The following is a 20,702-nucleotide window of genomic DNA, read 5'->3' as shown; positions in this document are numbered from 1 at the left end:
AGCATATCCAAGAACTGCTGCTGCTGTGTCCTCCCTTGACTTGGATCCAGCGGAGTTGGGTCACAACCTGACACTCTCAGCAGGGAAGGATGTGTGCAGGGGGGAAAGGCAAAATACCTAAAAGGGAAGGATGGTGGGGGAATAACGTGACCTGGCCCATTTATAGCGAGATGTCAATACAGTGTAGGCTAATATTTTAATGGGATAAAATTAACAGCGAAAATTGTACAGGTCTGCCACAGTTGCCAAAGTAAACCTTTATGGGGCTCCCTCAGTAATTGTAGTCTTTGACATCAGCTTGGCATCCAGCTACAGAGATCTATCTACACAAGAAGAGATCCAAAACCCCGGCTTTCTTTGAAATATTCTCCCTTCAAAAATATTTACACACATGGTAATTGCCTGCTGGAAACAGAGCTGGGTGGGAGAGGGAAAGGAGCAAACCAATCTGTTTCACCGCTAAGGCTGCAGGCTTTCCTTCTGATGATCTGTCATATTCTTTGTCAGGGAAAGAGGTAAAGCACGGCAAATGGCGGCCTGGTGAATAAAATTAGTGCCAAGCAGAAGAGGCATGTAACGTATCGTGAGCCATTGTGATTCACTTGTACAGAATGTGGGGCATGAACTTGCTTGGTGCTGGTTCAGGGTGGGCTTCTGAAATGGATACAGTTCTTTGCTTCCCAGAATATTGTAGGGATAACATTCTGGAAATTTGAATGTCTGTGAAAAGTACAGAAACCTCAGTTTGCTCTTCACCCAATGGTAGTATTATGGATAGTAGGTCATGTGGCCCTGCTGCTTCTTGCCCCACAGCCATGGTTAACCTAAATACAGCAAAATTGTCTTTGTGGTCCTTTTCTGGTGTATTTGGCTACCACAAATCAAATTTGCACCGCCATTTCTGAGGTAATCAAGTCCTCTCTGTAAATGTCCCTAGTCTCACGTGATTGAAGGACCGAAGTGTACTTTTGCCATAGTTATCCTGCCTCAAACAGCATTCCTGTGTGTGTGTGTGTGTGTGTGTGTGTGTGTGTGAATATAATATTTACATTCTATTACTGTGTGCTTTTGCTCTGTCACATCTTTGCCAATTTCTACCTCTCTTTCACATCCCGTATTTATTTATTTAGTAACATTAATGTGTTCCCTGCCCTCAATGAATTTACAGTCTAAAAATGGTAACTGCTGGCTGAGGTGGGGATATTTAGCTCCATATATTATTGTTGTTGTTTAATTTATTCACCACTTAGCTGATAAAGCGGCAATTAAAAGACACAATTAACAGTTCCATCAAAACATTAAAATGAACATTCACTATTAAAATGTGCAATAAAACAAGCCCATTAAACCCAAACAATACTTAAAATAGTCAAAACAGCAGGGAAATGGTTTAAAACAATGAGAGCAGAGTCCCATGGTAAGAGGTCTTGAATGTTATAGCAGGGAGGAGGAGAAACCACCTCAGGGCAACCTGTCATAAAGGTAGCACACAAGTCGAAGGAAAAGCCAGGCACCTCAAGCTTTTGTTTTGCTGATAATAATAACCTGGGCAGTTTTCCTGGGGGACAATTTCATGCAAGCCCCTCATGTCTGCGAGCACTTGGGAAAGAATGCTGTGATTATTAAGACCCAGCATGGGTTTTTCAAAAACAAGCCATGCCAGATGAATCTCATTCCTTTTTGTTAAAGTTACAAGCTTGGTGGATCAGGGGAATGCTGTGGACATGGTGTATCTTGAGTTCAGTAAGGCTTTTGACAAAGTTTTCCATGATATTCTTGCAGAGAAGCTGGTAAAATCTGGGCCGGACAATGTGACTGTTAGGTGGATTTGTAGCTGGTTGACTGGCCCAACCCAAAGTCTGCTCACTAATGGTTCCTTATCATTCTGGAAAAAAAGTGGGGTGCTGCAGGGTTGTGTCCTGGGCCTGTTGTTTATAACATTTTTATAAACAATTTGCACGAAGGAATTGAGAGGATGCTCATCAAATTTGCAGATGACACCAAACTGGGAGGGGTAGCTAATGTTTCAGGTGACAGAATTGGGATTCAAGGTGATCTTAACAAATTGGAGCACTGGGCGAAAACTTAACAAAATGATTTCAATAGGAACAACTATCGTGTTTTCCGCTTAGGCAGGAAGAATTAGCAGCACAGATATAAGATGGGGGACACACCTGACTTGCATGTGAACAGGATTTAAGGGTCTTAGTACACCACAAGCTGAACATGAGTCAACAGTGTGATGTAGCAGCAAAAACAGGCTGCATCAACAGTAGTGTCCAGATCAAGGGAAGCAATAATCTATTCTGTCTTGGTTAGACTACACCTGGAGTTCTGTGTCCAGTTCCGGGTGCCACAATTTAAGAAGGGTATTGACAAACCGGAACATGTGCAGAGGAGGGTGTCCTAGATGAGAAATGATTGAGGAAATTGGACATGCTTAGCCTGGTAAAGAGGCAACTGCTGTCACATGGAGGGTGGAGCATGCTTGTTTTCTCTTCCTTCAGAGGTTAGGAACCAAGTTACAAGATCAGGAAAAGCTTTCTGACAGCAAGAGCTGTTAGACCAGGCATAGGCAAACTCAGCCCTCCAGATGTTTTGGACTACAATTCCCATCATCCCTGACCACTGGTCCTGTTAGCTAGGGATCATGGGAGTTGTAGTCCCAAAACATCTGGAGGGCCGAGTTTGCCTGTGTTAGACAGTAGAACGGACTCCCAAGAAAAGTGGTGGACTCTCCTTCCTTGGGTGTTTTAAAGCAGATGTTGAATGGCCATCTGTCATGTATGATCTAATTCAGATTGCTGCATTGCAGGGGGTTGGACTAGATGACCCTTGGGATCACTTCCTACTCTATGATTCTATGAAACTGAAGAGGTAAAGTAACTACATTAGAAATCTACCGCCTCAAAGGCAACTTCGAACCTTCTTGCAGTGGCTCCCACCCAATCAGCATGAGTAAAGCAAGCCATAGGTCCAAGCCTACAAAGGGTGACTTTTGAGTGAAACACTTTCCTTTGGCCTCAGTTTTCACCACTTGTGAAATGGGAGTAACAATGGCCTCTTTCAGAACTGTGTAAGTGGACGAGAAAAGAATCACAACCAGCTTTGCTTGTTAAAAGGGCCAATTAGGCCGTAAAGGTAGGCAGGAATTGGGGTGTGAAAATATGGTAACCCAAGTGTTTATGTAAGTTGTCGCTAATATAGTAGCTGCTGAGAAATTTCGGGCTGGTATTTTGATTTGAAATAAACAAGGATGCACAAAGTTGTGTTGTAAGGTCTTTTTGGCCGTGTTTAATAGACACAGCTGGGACCGTTCCTCCCTGGATGCTGTCAGCAGGACCAAGCTGAAGGGGAGCATTCATAGCTGAAGAGGCCTCCACTGCCTGTTTAAAAGAAGAAGAAAGAACACATTTTTAATTCACTCGCTGAAGAAGATGGAGGGGAAGGGGAGGAAATGGAAGCAACATCTTCCAAGAGGCCGCAAGCCTCCGAGCAGAAGCTGAATCATGAAAGCAGGGCTAATGGAGGGAAAGGGTAAGCCAAGCCGTGGGCCTTGTAGGCGGCTCTCTAGGGAAGAGAACGGGAATGCAAAGGGCCTCTGTCGTGAGGCTATGATAACAGCCATGCTTGTAGGTCAGACATCCTGTTGTTCCCCAGGGCACCGGGTCAGGCAGACTGTTGCTTGCGGCTTAAGGGGAGGAGGGGATATCTGGGCGGCTGCCTTAACTCCAGAATTGCAGGTACTGTTTATCCCAGCAGTGCTCTTGCACTGCATTCTTTAGAGTGGACTCTTTGAAGACGGGTGGGGGGATTTATGTTGTCTATTTGCGGCACTTAAAATATAAATAGGAAACAAGTTGTTTTCATTGTGCTGAAGAGTGCTTTTAAAGTGTTTGTGGAGGGCTGTTTAACTGCTATATGGCAAACACACCAGAATTGCTAAAAATTATAATAATAAGTATTCTTCAGTCATCTTTCTTCCTTAATCCCATTTTCTTGTCTTCTTCCTCCCTTTCTTTCCATTTTTATTGTTCCTCTCATATGCTTTTTCTCATTAGTTCTTACAGTCTTTCAAAGGGTTTAGGGTTTGGGGGGGGTATTTGCTATGTAGGATAGTTTAATTTATTTCCTTTACATACTTGATGCAGCTTTTAAATGTGCTGTTTTAGTTGTTCTTACTGTAGTTTTAAACAGGGTTGATAAAAGTTGTCATCATCAGGATGGTTAAATATTGCAGAAAAATGTGAATGTGTTCAAAACCAAGACAGTGTACATAATATACCTTTAAAACACATTTCCTTCCCTTAAATAATTATGTGCAGTGTAGTTTGTTAAGGGTTGCTGGCAATTGGATCTTGATGAGGGGTAAACTACAATGCCCAGAATTCTTTGAGCATAAGAATGTGTTTTGGTATGCTTTAAAGATATAGTGTGTACACCGCTTAAAATTTTATGGTAAGAGGAAATGCTGGGTATGGGGAGCATCCAGTGTTTTTTCCCTGTACAACCAGAAGGAGTTTCTGCACAACTGTCGTTTTACCAGGGACGCTGAATTTTACTATCCATTGAGTCAAGTCTCTTCTTCCATTAACCTACAGACACAATTCAGATTTTATTCATGCTGTTAGCAGAGAGCAATAAACATGGCAAATGATTCCAGATGACTCAAATGGGTGAGCCAAGCTGTGCTCCACAGGGAAGATAGGATCCTAATTAGCCTGTCTGACCTGTGGGAAAACACTGTATGTTGGCATGTCCAATCTTGAGTTCGATGCAAAATGTGCATGACCTATCTTTGACAGCCTTTGTTCATTCAGGAAAGGCCTATTCAGGAGAGGACCATTTGCAGTGGGTAAAAGATGGGTGCAGCACTTCTAGCTTATTTCTTCCTTATTCCAAATCACCCTCTTCCAGAGCATCTTTTCTTCAGGGTGTGAGGGATGGAATAAGATAGTTCAGTTACTATTGTAGCCTTGGGAATTGTTCTGGGGTTTCCTGTCTGCCAGCCTCAACTACAGTAGCCTCCTGACTATTTAGCTGCCAACTTAGAGCCTTGAACTTGATCTGGCTCCTTAGCTGTTGCCTCTGCAGCTTCCAGCTCTCTTTCTGGATTGCTGCTGGATCCAGGGGTCATAACAGTTGCAAAGCATTTGTATAGCAGTAACTCTGAGCAGGGCTTTTAGTGTGGCTGCCCCCGTTCTGTGGAGCAGCATTTGATAAACAAGCACCCACTATCTGCACTTTACAGAAACAATTGAATATATTTTTGCACAAACTAGCCTTCCTAGCTGAATGATTAGGTCCCTTCCACGGGTGTCTACTTGGTATTGTTTTTTATTTGCTGTTTGTTGGTTTTTAAATCGTTTTATTGCATTTTGCACGTCATCTTGAGATGTATGTAAAGAAACAAACTAAATAATAGCAGCATATGATTGAAGGTCATTCTTATCTGTAGAATGCTTGTTGCTTAAGGAAAGAGGAAAAACAGTGTCCTTCATTGCCTCTGGTAGTTGTTTTGGGAGTTTGTAATTGTTAATTTGTCACAAGGCTACACTTTTCATCTGCCTGCTGTTAGATTTAATCAAGAGAAATGAGCTAGAAACTCTGGGCTGATTCACACATGGTTTATTCAACTATGGTTTATTCAACCATGGCTTGTTTCATCATCTGAACCCTGCCCAGCAGTTTGTCATCTGCTAACAAACACTATCTGAAGCTATTTATGTTGTAACCTTGGTTTATTTGACTATGGCTTAGCCGTATGCTCTAACTCAGCCCCCTTCTATAAACATGGTTTTTTGGCCACGCCACTTACTAATCTGCATAGGCACGAGGCAAGAGCTTTGGAGAAACAAACCATGGTTTGTCTTTGGGACAACACATGGTTTGTTTAAAAACAAGCAAACATGACTTAGTGTTATGTGCAGACTAGGCTTCTATTATATCCCAGTGTACTTATCCTTATGAAAAAAAGGAGTGTGTTTCCTAGTTCATGGTTTCCTCTATGCTTTATTAAAGCAAACACTATTTCAACTGTGATACTATTTCAGCTGTTAGAGGGAGTTGAAAATCACATACCATAGAGGGTTCACTTTGTTGTATTTACCTTGGGAAGAGTAGGGTCCCATGAGAGCTTTATATTTCCCAAGAAGGAAAAATGGATAGACACATGGATCTAATTCATAGCATTTCCAGTCCGTTTTGGAGCTGAGTCTTCTATGTAGGTGACTGCTTGCTGTGTGGGAAGTAAGAACAGTCAGAAGATGAGGCCAGAACATAAAAGCAGTGAATTGAAGTTGTTGGCCCTTCTGGGAAACAAACTTTAAAAAAGATTGGGAATAAGAATATGTGGCAAGCCTCCAAACCTTTTGAAAATAAGCTAGAATGTGGATTTTTGTGTGTGCCTTTTTAAAAGTTCTTCACTATTTGGTGCAGAGCTACCTTGAAGGCTGTCCTTCCATCGCCTTCAAGTGTGTCCCATTCCATCTTGTCTGTTCTTTCTACAAAAAAGAAAATTCAACCCTTAAAAAAAAACCCAGGGAAGAAAAGTTTCCCCTCCTGCCCTTTTAACAAACATGACAGCTTTTGTGAAAAATACCTTCCTTTGGATCTGGTGTATAGAGCATGGGGGTGAAAGTAAGGAGCAGTCAAAGGGAAGAAGACAGGCACCAAATGCACCATCAAAAATAGAATTATCTTCCATCCCAAAGCTTCGGGCTGGACTTGTCTGCCTGCATCTTCTAGTGGATGGCAGTGACGGTGGGAGCAGGGGGTGGGAATCTCATACAAGCAGCGAAACACTCAAGGCTACATGAAACCATTCCATGCCTTGTGCCCCATTTTATAAGACTTCGCTACTGGTAGCTGGGGGAGGGTGGGAGGAAAGGGGTCTACAGAGTGGAAGTCAATGAATTATTTAACCTTTCAGCCCAAAGCATCTTAGGATCTGTCGTTTGTTAAGGGCACTGAGAGTTGTTAGGAGATCCCTATCCCTGTCCCAGAGCCACAGTTCCCAGAGTGGTTTAATAATTAAGTCCTCTTCCCAGAAGACGAAACCTGAGTAGTTGTAGCTCTGTGAGGGGAATAGGGGCCTTCTAACAACTCTCATCAACCATAACAAACTATTGCCATTATAAGAGAACAAGGGAGGTGTTCGTGGTGAGTTCCAGCACCTTTTTTTCTAGAAAAATAACACTGGCCTTAGTCCAGTAGAGAGGCCAACACAGGCCTTTTGGTGCCTAATGCTGAAGATGACTCCTTTCCTGTGTTGTAAAAATAGGATAATACATTAAATAGCTGACAGATTGGTTCCCTTTGTGGACACCCAAACTACTGCTTGAGGTGCTTCCTTACTCTGTGTACAAGAAGGGCTCATGTTCCCCAGTGTCTTTGGAATATAACTTCCCTCATCTCCCTCCTTTCTACAAACAAATGTAAACAGATTGCTTGGGGTAACAGAAAAGACAGGAGGAGAACTGCTATGGGCTCCAATTTCTTAAATGGATATCTCTATTGGATAATAAACACACATTTGTTTGCTATTTTTCTGCATGGGCCACATATTCCCCCCGCTTTCTGTGAAGATACCCCATTTCCAGGGCATTCCCCCAAAGCCCGCTGTTTCAAACCTGGGAAAACGCAACTCTTCCCCTAATGTCACATTTGTTGCTATTGTGGTTGTTGTGCAGAATGTGATTATGCTTATTTTGTTTGTGAGGTGCAGTACAAGTCTTCCCTTCCTCATTTGCACTACCATTTATGAAAAGTCTTTTTTCAGATTTAAAACAAAGGTAAAGGCAGTGGCTGTGTTCATCCATCACACTAAGCCGTGGTTTAGTGCAACATGCACAGATTAGAACCAAAATAAGTGGGTTGGTGGGGGAGAGAAAAGCTATTGTGAGTGTGTGGCTTGTGTGCTCCTGCTCCCCATCCCATCTCCTCCTTCTGCATGGCCATGAGGGAAAATTTAGAAGCTTCTGCTCTTTGTTTTGGTTAACTGTAGTTTGTTATATTATCTGGCAGGATAAACTGTGATTAACTATGGTTAGTTTCAAGGCAGCCAACCGCTAGCAGTAGCTTATTGAAACTGACTATACTTAATATTAACAATGATTCCTGGTCCTGACAACATGCAAACAGTGGTTAATGTAAAGCAGAAGCAAATGAGGGGGCATGGGGAGTGCAGGCGCCCACGGTCTACTCCAGCTCATTTCTGCTTAAGCATGTTGCACTACCATGGTTTAGCATGATGTGTGAATTCAGCTTCCTGTTTAGGAGTTCGCATCTGGCTCAGTTTCTTTTTTTAAAAAAGTAAAATAGTAAAGCTATTGTCTCCCCCTCTGCACATGTATTACACGACATAGGGTTTCAGTTTTGGTAAGCGAACAATATTTGGATTTATGTGTAATCATAATGTGATGCTTTCATGTAGGCCTATTGAAGGCACCACAAAATACATTGCCTACATTAGCAATATCAAAGACTTACCATGGACACTGTGTGTTAAATGTGGTGAAATCGGTATTGTTCTGCGGACAGATTTTTCTGCAGGAGCTTAACTTCATTGTTAGTATATATGTGGGTGAAAATCCTTTGTATTGGACACTGCAGTTATTGACTGAGCCGAGCCTTTAGTTTTTGTATATTCTTCTTCTTTAAATATCCCTCCCCATGTCGCTTTTGGTCCTTTATCCAAGGTTCAGAGGGTAAGGTTTATTGATGTTGTTTCATTCTGCATTGTGCACTGAACAATTGAACAGTTTCAGTAGATGAGTCCATTGATAAATCACACACACACAATCAAGTAACACAATTGAAACTGAAGGCTACCAGTGTTGTGCACAATCATACAAGAACACATGCGCATGCACGTGCATGCACAGTTGACTCAGATATGAAAATTCAGTGACACTATGATATACTTATTATTCAGTTAACTCCATGTTGTTGTCCTTCCACAGAAGGAAGGCAGGACGCTGTGATACAGTGCAATAAAATAATTCATGGTTGCTGCAAATTTGCAAGAGTCCCTTGCATGCAATGCAAATGGGGAAGGGAACTGGGACATCTACAAGAACTGAGCTGTTGTGTGACTTGTGTAATGCAGTTCATTATCAAGTTAAGTGAATCTAGATTGCTGCTAACAGAAGCAGTAGATCTTCTTGGTTTTTTAAACTGGAATCCTGAGATACACTAACTGGAGGCAGGTACAAATATATGCATTTAGGATTAAATGATTCTGATCCCAGGAATTTGTTTTGACACCAGGGACGAACTGAGTGCGTGTCCTTCCACAGAAAAAGGCACTCCTAGTTGCACACATGCAAACACCACTTCCTTCATTTCAGCAATATAATTTGGGGTGAAGTCATAATTTGGGGGTAGAACCCAGTCTTCTTTCTGCCCTACCCTGTTCTATCTCTTCTTGCTAGTATTCTGGATGCAGCTGTAAATAATAAGCATGTTCAAGTTTTAAAACAGTCTATACACACACAATGTAAAATTGATATTAAGCTTTTGACCTGGTACTGAATTAGCAGGAGAAGTGGGATTGTCTGTGGGGCAGGTACTGGGGTGATGATGGGTGAGGTTGGCACAGCAAAAAGTGTGTATGTGGTCTGATTGTACTGGTCCCCTTTAGCCTGGGATTTAAATTCAGCACTAGTCAGTCTAGTACCTGGAAGGTGTTTGCCTGTACCCCCAAAATAAGAGGCATCTAGAAGATCTAGTGAAAACTCATTGTTTTAAGGATTTAGATGCTGTAGGTTGCAACTGTTGTTAATCCTACTCAGAGTAGACCCATTCAAATTAATGCACATGACTAACTTGGGCCTTTTAATTTCAGTAGGACTCAGCTGGACACGACACTGTATGTTTGCTCCTTAGTTTGTTGATAAAGAAATAGGTTGGCTGGGTAGACGGGGGCATTTGAGGTTTTGTTTTTTTACAGGGAATGGGAAAAGTGAATTGTCAGGAGCCTTTTTAATATGCTTGTCAGCATCACAGGGCTGGTCTGCAGTAAATAAATAACCAAAAGCTTGGCTAGGAATGGCGACTGACCTTTGTTTCACTTCTGCTGCAAAAGATGATTTAAACATAATAACCCCGAAGCAGAATTGCATCCACAAGAGATGCTCCATCTCCCAAAGGATTTCATGGGTTATTTTGTTCAATGACCAGAGGCAACCTTTGGGGGAAATGTATGGCTAAACAGTTCTTTATCTTCTGGGTTCTGCCTCATCATCCACTGGTTGTGTTTTTTCTCCTCCTCCTCCTCCTCCTTCTCTCTCTCTCTCTCTCTCAAAGGCAGCTGCATTCAGTAAGATCCTGCCGCTTGTAAGCCCTTGTCACTCAGAAGTAACTCTTGATACAGAGTATTCTTTTTTTACTGCCTGTAAAAGGCCCAGCCCAAAAGCCATTGAAGCAAGGAAAAATAAGCTCCCATTGATTCCGGTGATCCTTTTGGGTCAGGGCCCAGCGTTCTAGCAAGTCTGGTTATGTTTCTCTGGGTTTTATTTTATTTTGCTTCCGAAATCTCTGGCTATGAAATATGCAGTGTTGCAGTACAATTCACGAGACACTTAATAATGCAAGCTTTCCGAGGAGTGGCAGAATAAAATCAATGATGTTGGAAAGAAAATCAACTTAGCTCAGCCATGAGTTGAATTTTTTTTAAAAATTAACCGCAAATCTCAACTCTTTCCTGTTAGACACACAGGCTGCAGTCTTTAACACATAAGCACTGCAATCTAAACCCTCTCTGTGCCATGCTGGGGAGGAGGGTTTGGATTGCATGGACCTGCCCCTCTCTTCCCAGCCTCTGGCCACCGAGTGATGCCATTGTCACTTAGCAAGTTCAGCCTCATTCCACTTAGCGAACAGGTAGACCACGCATAGGCAACCTTCAGCCCTCCAGATGTTTTGGCTTACAACTCCCGTGATCCCTAGCTAACAGGACCAGTGGTCAGGGATGATGGGAATTGTAGTCCAAAACATCTGGAGGGCCGAAGGTTGCCTATGCCTGAGATAGACAGAAGTGCTGTTCCTGACAGCAGCCTATGGAAGGCCTCAAAACATGGGGCCTTCCGGGGAAAGGGATGAGCCAGCCCCACCACTATCATATGACTGCACCAGGTCCAATCTGGCCCTGATTGCTATACCAGCTTCAAGCTGATTCAGCAATTTGCCTGCCCCTGACTTAGCAGGGCTGCAGGTATGGACGCTCCATTACTTTGCTAATCTTTTCCAGATGGCGACTTATGTTTGAATTTCACCCTTACTCGGGAATAAGCCTTGCACATTCTTTTATATCATGGATCTAGCTCAGTTGGAATAGGGAAAACTTTTGTCTTGTGAAGGAATTCCACTACATTAACAACTACATTTGGTAAAAACAGAAGACCCACAGGCTACACTATTACCCTCTTCCAGGCTACCCTCAATTATTCTTTTTCAGCAGCACATATCAGAATAGTACGGTGCAATCCTTGAAAATAAGCAGGGCTGTTAAGCAGTTAGGGGATTTTATGTCAATTATTTATATTAGTTTTGATCATCTAATCAACCAGTAGGTCAAATTTGCTTTTGAGTGAAAAACTAACAGTTCTAAAGAAAATACACTTTCTTGGCTTTTAGATGGTGGCTTATCATCAAATGGTATTCCCCACTGCCACACGGAACAGAAATGCCTCTTTTAAGATGGCACTTGCCACCTGAAGTTGGTATAAGGGCAACTATTAAATATAATTTAAATACACCGGCCAGTTAATCTGGGGTCGCTTTTTAGGAAATTAAAATTCAGTTAACTGAGTAATTGAATAAATATCAGAACCCCAAAATAATGACTATTTAGCCTTTATATTTGCCCCATGAGCTTTTCTTGTTTCATGGAGTGGGAAGAACCCTTGAAAGATTTTATTTAAGAAAACCTTTATGTACATGGATTTTCCTTTTTTAAAAAAAAAAACAGTGCGTGTTGCTATTATCCTGGCTGAAACCCAGTGCCCCTGATTACCATGAAGCTGTTTACAAGGTTTAGGTTAATTGGATTTCTTAACTACTTCCCAGGGCAGAAGTTACAGCATGGCTGGAGTTCAAAAAGCAGAATGCAGCCTGGATATAAATGGGAGAAAGCAGCTTTGTTAATAAATCTGCTAAGCAGAGTGGTGAGGGAAGAAATGAGAGGCCCTGTGTTTTGGTACAACATAGGCCTCTTTTTTCTATATCTCTGCCACTCCCAGTTCTGTCCTTCCTTATTCAACAAGAGATAAGGATCCATCTCGATACCTTGTGCTTTCAGTGGGAAGAATAATTGAATATAGCTTATGTGTTGCATGGTTGCCTCAATGGATAGGAAAGATATGAGACCAGGGCCCAGTTTTCACATGCTTCCTCTCCTCACCAGCTTTTCCATCCTTGGTTCTTTTTTTAATGGCACAACATTGCACCCTCCAGGTGTGACACATAACTGCAGTCTTCGACCTCAGACTGATTTGTTTTGTTATTGCTGTTGGGAAATCATAAACTCTCATTTAGTTAACCCTCTTTCTTTTGTTCTTTTCAGGCTTCTGAAGGCTCAGAGAAGCTGTTCTCCCCTGCAGCAACTAAAGGTAGGTAATTTTGAAGAAATACTTCCCTGATGTTTTGTTGAGCTGCTTGTTGTTCATCTGAAGACATATTTCCAGGGCATGAAAACTACAAGATGCATTATCCATCCAGGTATAACCAGCAATACTGGGCTTCAGAGGCAGGCTGAGCTTTGGATCGCTCAGTTTGCCCTGGAGAACTCGCCCGTTGTAAGATATATCAAGAGGCAGCGCCCCATTGATTCCTTTTGCCCACTCTTTTCTCCAGGTCAGCCATGATTTTGTTGTTGTTGTTGTTGATTACTTCATTGGTGTAAAACTACCTTGTTCCGACCCTCAAGTGGATCATACTTTTCCGGCCTAGGGCCACACAAGTGGAAGCGGCACCCTTCCTTCCATCTTTCTAGGGTTTTCAAGGGAGAAAGAGAGAAGACAGACACATGCACAAGGAGTAGACAGGCATACCTTTTATTTTACTTTATATATATTTATGCAGAGATATCTGTAAAAAATTTAATGAGCTTTTGGAGGACTTTTCCGGGATCCTGAGTTATCACATATCTGTTGTTGTGTCAGCTTGCTGTGGATTTTGTTGTAAGTTTTTTTCCCTTACAAATATGGTAGTATTTTATTTTATTTTATTATTTTATTTATTGCTGCCAATGTGAATCCTACTCTGAACAGACCTGTTGAAAATAGTAGGTCCATTAATTTCAATGGATCTGCCCCAAATAGAACTTAGTTGGTCACAACCCTACGACTGCAGCCTTAATTCATGCTTAGCTCTGAGTGAACCTACACTGAACACAGCAGGCCTGTGCTCCAAATAAACATGAATAGGATTCAAGTGATTTTGTGGGTCCCAATACCTTTTCTGTTGAGTCTGAAAAGGTTGACAACAGACTTGCACTTATTTATTATTTTGTATACAAAATGCCTATATTAGAAGGTGGGAAAACAAACTCAAAGCAACAGATAACCATAGGTTTCCAGTGGGCATATCCTGGGATGTGTTTTGTTTTCCAGTATGGCTTTAACTGTCCACAACCATGAAATGGGCTTGGTTCAAATGGCTTTCTGCCAGATTTGGTCTTCTTCCCTTCCCCAGCCTTGCTCCCTGCCAGGAAACAATCATTAAACATAAAAGTATAGAGAGGTCCTCATCTGAGGGTGGTGAGCAGCGGCTGTTTCTTTGCTGTTTCTTGGCACGAGGCTGCAGACATTTCTTCCTGGTGCAAAGGGAGTGAACTGTTCACTGTTGAGGCCTTTACAATATATCCTCCCTGCGAATAAATCAATGGACAAATAAGAAAAGGCTGTTTGTTTTGGCACCCAGCTTTCACACACATTGGTCTCTAAGACAGTCTCTCTTTCATATTCTTTTCTCTCTTCTCTCTCTCTCTCTTTCCCCCCACCCCCTTCCAATTTTCTGTCTGAAAGACAAGCCATTTACTTCAGGCCACATAGGAAAGAAGGTTGCTTGAATTATGGACTCCAAAAGGTTAATAATTCAGGGTACTGAGGCTCTACAGCAGGTGTAGCCAACGTAGTGCCTTCTGAATGTTGTGGGACTGTAACTCCCATCAACCCAGCCAGTGTAACCAATGGCCATGGATGATGGGAGCTGCAGTCCAACAACAACTGGAGGGCGCCATGTTGGCTACCCCATTCTCTATGTGGTACAGCTCCCTCCTTTCCATCAGCACCCAGAACCTTAAGGAACCTTGCCTTGGAGCTACCTATCTCTTTATCTGCTGCTTTCTGTACTTGAAGCTCCAGAAGTATTTCTAGGAGAGGGGTGGGGAATACTGTGCTGGAGTCCTGTGTGGACCTGCCACTGCTCCATCAAACCTGGCCCACTTGGTACCACTCCTCGTCTTTAGCCACAGGTGCTGCTTCTGTAAAGGAAAGTGCCTTTGAGCATGTCCAGCAAGGCTTTCCAATTGCCACTGAGCAACTGTCCCAAAATACTTAGGATGAATTCCTTCCGGGCCCTAAGGTGTGATTCCCATGCAGGTCTGAGCCTTGGGTCCTCTCTGTTTAGAAGTTAAATGCTGTCCCCTTGACCGCATTCTGAGGACACCGTCCACAGACTTCTTAAGGGACTTCTCACATTCCACTGATGAACATCATGATAGTATTGTGCTGTGTGGGATTTCAGGGCTGAAATCACTCAGCTCTTTCATGTGGTGGTGTTTTGCGGCTGCCACGTGTATTTGTGGTGGGTTCCTCTTAGCCACCCCATCCCAAATGTCCATTGCCATAATGCTGCATGACCATGAAGCCTTGCTCAGTAGGGTGTTGTGCCATCACTATTCTAGGGCATTCTGAGCAAGGAATATTTCTTAGAGGGGCATTGAACTGCCAGTTATTTTCTGGACCCAATTCAAAGTACACATGCTTGTAATTAACACCCTAAGCAATTTAGGCCCCATATATCTGATAGACCACCTCCTTCCCTACAGACTCTCCTGGGTGTTAAGATCAGCTGAGGGCCCTCTTGGTTGTTCTGGCCTTGGTCAGAAGTTCAGGGTGGTTGCAGCCCAGAAGAGACCATTCTCTCCAGCAACCCCCAAGTTTGGGAATTTTCTCCCCACAGAGGTGTGTCTGCTACTTTCTTTATAGCTTTTTGTGAATACTGAAGGGGCACCTTTTTCCCCCGGCACCATGTGTGCTCGGGACCAACTCTGTTCCTGTGACTATAATTTATTTTAACTGTTTTTGATTCTGATTTTAGGTTATTGTAACCTACTCTGGGCCTTACTGGTGAAGGACAGATAATAATAATAAATGGGGGGAGGAGATGTGGGGTGCCGCCCCTTTCCCCCAAAGCCCTGTCCACACCGCTAGCATGAGAAATGTGCTATGCCACTGGTGTTGGATATTTGTTTGCATCATCCACTGGGCTTTGCAATTAGAGTAAAAAAAATCAAAGATATGTATATAAACAACTAAGCAGGTAAAATTACCAGACTAAATTAAAACATCAGTCATTGCAATTTGTGTGCTGATATAAACATAGAAACACCACTGTGCAGATGAAATTGCCAAACTCAATCAGAATTTAAAAATTACATAGTTTAAAACTCAGGGCACTGCAGTTTTTGCTGCCACCAGCTAGTCTTTATCTCCAAGGAGAAAAGCCATGTAATAAGCGCCTAGACTCCCAGGTTGAGACTCTAAAAACAAAGTGATTAACTCTTTATGCAAATCTCCACACAAAGAGCCAAACAACAAAATATCAGCCACAGTTTTGACACTGCCATCTCCACATGGACATATCCAGTTTTGTAATGGTGTTCTCTTACAATGTGTACTGCTGAAGGCAGGCATATTCAGTTGTGCACTCAATAAAGTATATTCAGGTATGTTAGATCTTGTTGAGACAATGCTACCGTATCAAGAGGACTAGCTGGGAAACAAATCGTACAAAGGACTCAATTTTCTCATTGCAGACAGATTATTTTCAAGCAAACATTGCCTCAGTACGTCCTTTGCTTTGTTCAAACCTAAATGTAATAACTCATGTGGTGATAGGCCAAAGACATAGCCACTTCTGGTGGCTCACCTGGAAAATTGCTGAAATGCCTTTCTTATTTTTCCACCTGCAAACGGGACAGCAAAATAGGTGGGGGTAGATAACAGCTGGCAGATTTTGGCTCGACACTGTTTTTGTACCTAACTGACCTTGCTTTCAGTGCTGAGGTCCAAATGTTGAAAAATGTTCCTGTCTTGCACTCAAACCAGCCTTGTAGATTTGCATGCTGCAATAATGAATATGTTTGTTGTTGTTTGTTGTTATACTTGTTTAATATTTAAAAATCAAGAAATATATATTTAAATGGCCTTGTAGATAAGATCCCCAAATTTACTTCATGGAAATAATAATTAATCATCATCATCCTCTGGACTGATAGAGGAGTGATGGAAAACTATATTTCTAGGTAGGGTGAGAAGAGGGGGCTTCACTCATCTACTTGCCTGCCTGGCTTCTTGCTGAGTGTAGAAGAAAGATCAAGGATTCCACCTCTCTCATTCCAGCCCAGCCACCCACTCACTTGCATGCAGTTCCTGGCCATCAATGGCTAACAGACTTAAATATAAGGTTGCCTCAAAATCTGGTGCCCTTCAAGTGAAAAAGCCCTACCAAAGGGCTTTGAGTTGAGTAGCCAGCTCATACACTAACTCTAACATCTTTGGTGTTCTACCGTAAAAGGGCCAATAAATCTCTGATTTTAAAGAGAGCTGTGGCTACTTCTTGTTAACATTTTTTTACTCCTATTGTACAGAGGATGGACTCTCTGAGCTTTAGACTATCTAAATATAGTTTCCAAATACTATGACTTTCAGAATTTCACATTGGGAATCTTAGGTGACATACCCATGCAGCAGACATGTTGCCCCCAGTTCCAATCACCACACAGGCAAATTAAGGTCCAAATAGTTTACCGTTGCAAAAGATAAAAGGCTTCAGTAATACAGTTTTGGATATGTATACAGATTGTAGGCTTTGCAGATACATATAAATACAAATAATTTCTGTTGCTCCAGCAATTTAAGACATAACACAGACTACGATTCCCTTCTCAAGACTCGCTAATGAGTTGACATGCTATAATCACTTGGCCGTTGCCATAGTAACTAGCTTGGCTGACCATGCACCTGTTGGTTTTATTTCATATATAGGGTGATTTATGCCCATGAAGAAGTTGACTCCTTCCTCCATGTCCAGTTCCTCAAACATTTCAAACTGGTTTAACTTTCATAAGTGTCCTCCAAGTAGCCCTGCCTAAGCACCATAGATTTGTGGTGGAGCAGGGAATCTCTTGTCCCCTTGCAAAACTACAGCCCCTAGAGATCACTGGGGCAAACAGCTGAGTTGGGTTTTGAATTGGCATGTTAGTTTGGATATAAATGAAGCTCTGACTGCAAGTCACAGTAGTTGGTAGTCCTTGTTGCTAACTGCCAAAATTGCATATGGTAGAAGTAGTAGTAGTATTTGATTTTAACCTATAGACACACACACACACACACACACACCCACACACACCAATGGTTTCCACACACACTTTCCATTCACTGCCTTCACTGGTATTAAAGTCTGATGTGCCGTCACTTCTTGAAGACGGTGGACCACCCAACCCCAAAAGAAAAAAACCTGTAAAGACTGCACCATCATCTCTTTTAGCATTGTCCACTGGATGTAGTAAAAGGATCGCCATTGTTCCAGAGCATTTTAATTCCATAGAGCTTGATAGGCACCCTTTACTAGGGAGAAACCCCAGCTTCTTAGAGCTACTTAAACCCTTCAGAGTAATGGGCTTAAAAAAGAATCTGACCAGTCAGTACAGCCTTTGCTGAGCAGAAACCACATTTCCTCAGCAGGTAGCCTCTAATTGTCAATGTGGGATGATCTGCAACTGCCTGCCCATGTGGGCTAACAGCTTGCAATCCTTTTGAAGTCTCTGCCTTTTATTTTATTGTCTTTTTTATTTTGTCTTCCTGGCCACAGAATAGTGCCTCAGGCCAGCAAGAGAGATTTCTTGTTAAGAGGACTCTGAGGTTTTGACTAGCATGTCTGATCCAGGAAAGAGACCGTGTTCTTTGGAGATCAGGGCTGCATAATTCTGTTGCCTTAAGGGGACTGAGTGTTTTCCTATGTTCCCCCCACTCCCCTTTCCTTCCCTGCTGTGCTAAACTGTCATAGTAAATCATTTTAAAAACTAGAAATGCAAAACCTCCAGAGATAGGGCATGCTGCTTCAGAATGGATACCTTATTATTTCAAGAAGGACTTGGGGGCGTGGGAGGGTTTGGAAATGGATGGTTACTTCACCTGGCTCCCGGCAGGCTTCCAGTGAAGTGGAAACTAACACAGGCGAAGCTGCTCTCAGCATATACAGTACTCTGCAGCCTTCTGTTTTTGTCTAGGGAAATGAGCTTGGCGGAAAGAGATCCAGGCCATGCCCCACTGCTGCCTGTGGTCTGATCCTGGGCAAGTTCTTTTGCTTCTGCATTTCCTCTCTTCCTCCCCCACTTGTTTCTCTTGTCTTCCTTAGAGGCATGGAATTCGTCAGCGAGATGAAATATTTTATTGAGGCCAACCAGTAATGGAGATGGCTAATTAGATTTCCTTTTGGCCGGGAGTGGGTGGTTCTTGCTGGATCTCAGTTTACACAAATGAAAAGTAATCTGGAAAAAAAATCAAATGAAAACAGTCCGTCATAATTAGCAGCTGTTCCAGCACTTCGTCTGAAATCTAAATGTGTGGGAGCCATCCCTTTCATGCCTGCCTTTTAATGGTCCGAGTACTATATTGCCTGATTAAAGCTTGATAAATCTCTTAGGCAGCTGGTTGACCAAATGCAAGAAGTGGATGCACAGAATCAGTGAGTCTCTTTATGTGGAAAGTAAGGAGAGCTGGTGTGGTGTCATGAAACAGGACAGCCCCAGTTCAGAACTTTGTTCAGGTATATGAAGCGCATTGACCTTGGGACGGTTACTATTTCTCAGCCTAGCCAACTTTACAGGGTTGTTTTGGGGATAAAATTTGGACGAGGAAAAAATAATAATAAGCAACCCATACTTTATCTGCCTTCTCCTGATTTTTAAAGTCCAGTTCCATTTCACAGAAATTGTAGGTACATTTCTTTAAATGCTGTGTATATGTGTTTTTGCGTTGTATGGTAGCTATCCCCATCGTTTGTATCTGTACATGGTTTCATATTCCTATGGAAGACATTAAGGCAAGACAGATAGAGAGGTATGTGTTTCTCATGTTGTAAGAAATGCTGCAGATACATTTGTGGCACAGATGTTTGTCTGTTCATCTCTAGAAGATGTGAAGCATCCTAGGGATGTGGAATTTCCACTCTAGACATCATCTTATCAGAGATGTGTCACACTCACTTGGGTTCCAGTTTGCAGCCAACTGGGTGAGAGACTATGAAGAACTGAGGCACGCCATTCTAAGTATGTTTGTGACTGATATCCAGGAAAGGCATATTCATACTGAAAGAATGGACAACCAAAATAGGCCATAAGCATTCATTACTTTACATCACAATCCCGTGCATGTTAACTCACATACAAGTTCCACTGTGTTCAGTGGGGCTCACTCCCCAGTTGTACAGTTAAATAGCCTGGATTTTTTCATATTGATCATAGGGCCCGGCTCCTAAAGCTGTAAATCCATCACTGTTCACTGGTCCATTGTGGAAGCATAAGAAAAGTGCTGCTAGGGCAGACCATAGGTCCATCTAGTCAAGTGTTCTGCTTCCCACAATGGCCAATAAGATGCCTCTGGGAAGCCCACAGGAAGGTTTTCAACCTCTCTTCCTAATAGTTGCTCACCATCAACTGGAATTCAGAGGCATAGAATCCCAAACATGGAAAGCTCCATGTTGAGAAACATCTCCTCTCTGGATTAGTGTGATCTCGTGGCAGTGAATTCCATAAATCAATTCTTCACCTTCTTCAGATTCTGTGACTGCACAGCCAGTCACATGAGGACCTAAAGCAGAGCGGGAGAACCTGCAGCCCTCCAGATATTGTTGTCCTACAACTCCCATCTTCCCTGACCAGTGGACTCAGTGGCTGTGGCTGATGGGGTCTAACAACATGTGGATGGCCATAGGTCCCCTGTCTCTCTTCTGACGGCACTTAGATCCGCAGCTCAATCCTGTACATTAACACCAAGATTCCCTGCACCATTTATTCACCGACTCTCGCAACTCATACCACTCTTCTGTTAAGGCCCAGTGGAAAATTCACAGCCACACACTGAGGTCAGTTTTCAATCGGTGCCGTTTGTCTCATGTCAGGAAAGCTCAACTTACATGGGCAAAAAATGTCATCAGGACCAACAGCTGAGGGAGAGAAGCAATTTATGGTTTTAATATCAACACCAATCTAGTATTGTCTAAGACAAGACAGCAATATCGAACCTCTCCGCAACTTAACCCAGCCGTCGCCAGCTGAGTATTTTCCACTGTTAAGCTGGTATACAGTGTTCCTTTGTAGTATCAGGGTGAAAAGTTGAGTTGTAAACATTTCTGCACTCTCTGGTGGGTGGCAGGTCTGTTATTTTAAGGTTATTGGGGTACGCTGCTACATT

General features: G+C 42.6%; 1 protein-coding gene across 17 annotated transcripts in view; it reads left to right on the top strand.

Moving 5' to 3' along the window:
* The window catches only part of FBRSL1 (fibrosin like 1), a 775,633-nt gene that overhangs the window by 669,987 nt on the left and 84,944 nt on the right, over nt 1-20,702 (top strand). For all 17 annotated transcript variants that reach the window (XM_053368547.1, XM_053368552.1, XM_053368549.1 and 14 more), the window contains one exon: nt 12,566-12,611. In XM_053368547.1, coding sequence (XP_053224522.1) covers nt 12,566-12,611 — 46 coding nt within the window. The remainder of the gene's footprint in view (nt 1-12,565; nt 12,612-20,702) is intronic.

Source organism: Podarcis raffonei, chromosome 16 (assembly GCF_027172205.1).
Source record: "Podarcis raffonei isolate rPodRaf1 chromosome 16, rPodRaf1.pri, whole genome shotgun sequence".
In the NCBI taxonomy this organism is placed as follows: domain Eukaryota; kingdom Metazoa; phylum Chordata; class Lepidosauria; order Squamata; family Lacertidae; genus Podarcis; species Podarcis raffonei.
This window is presented reverse-complemented; position numbering and strand designations above follow the sequence as displayed.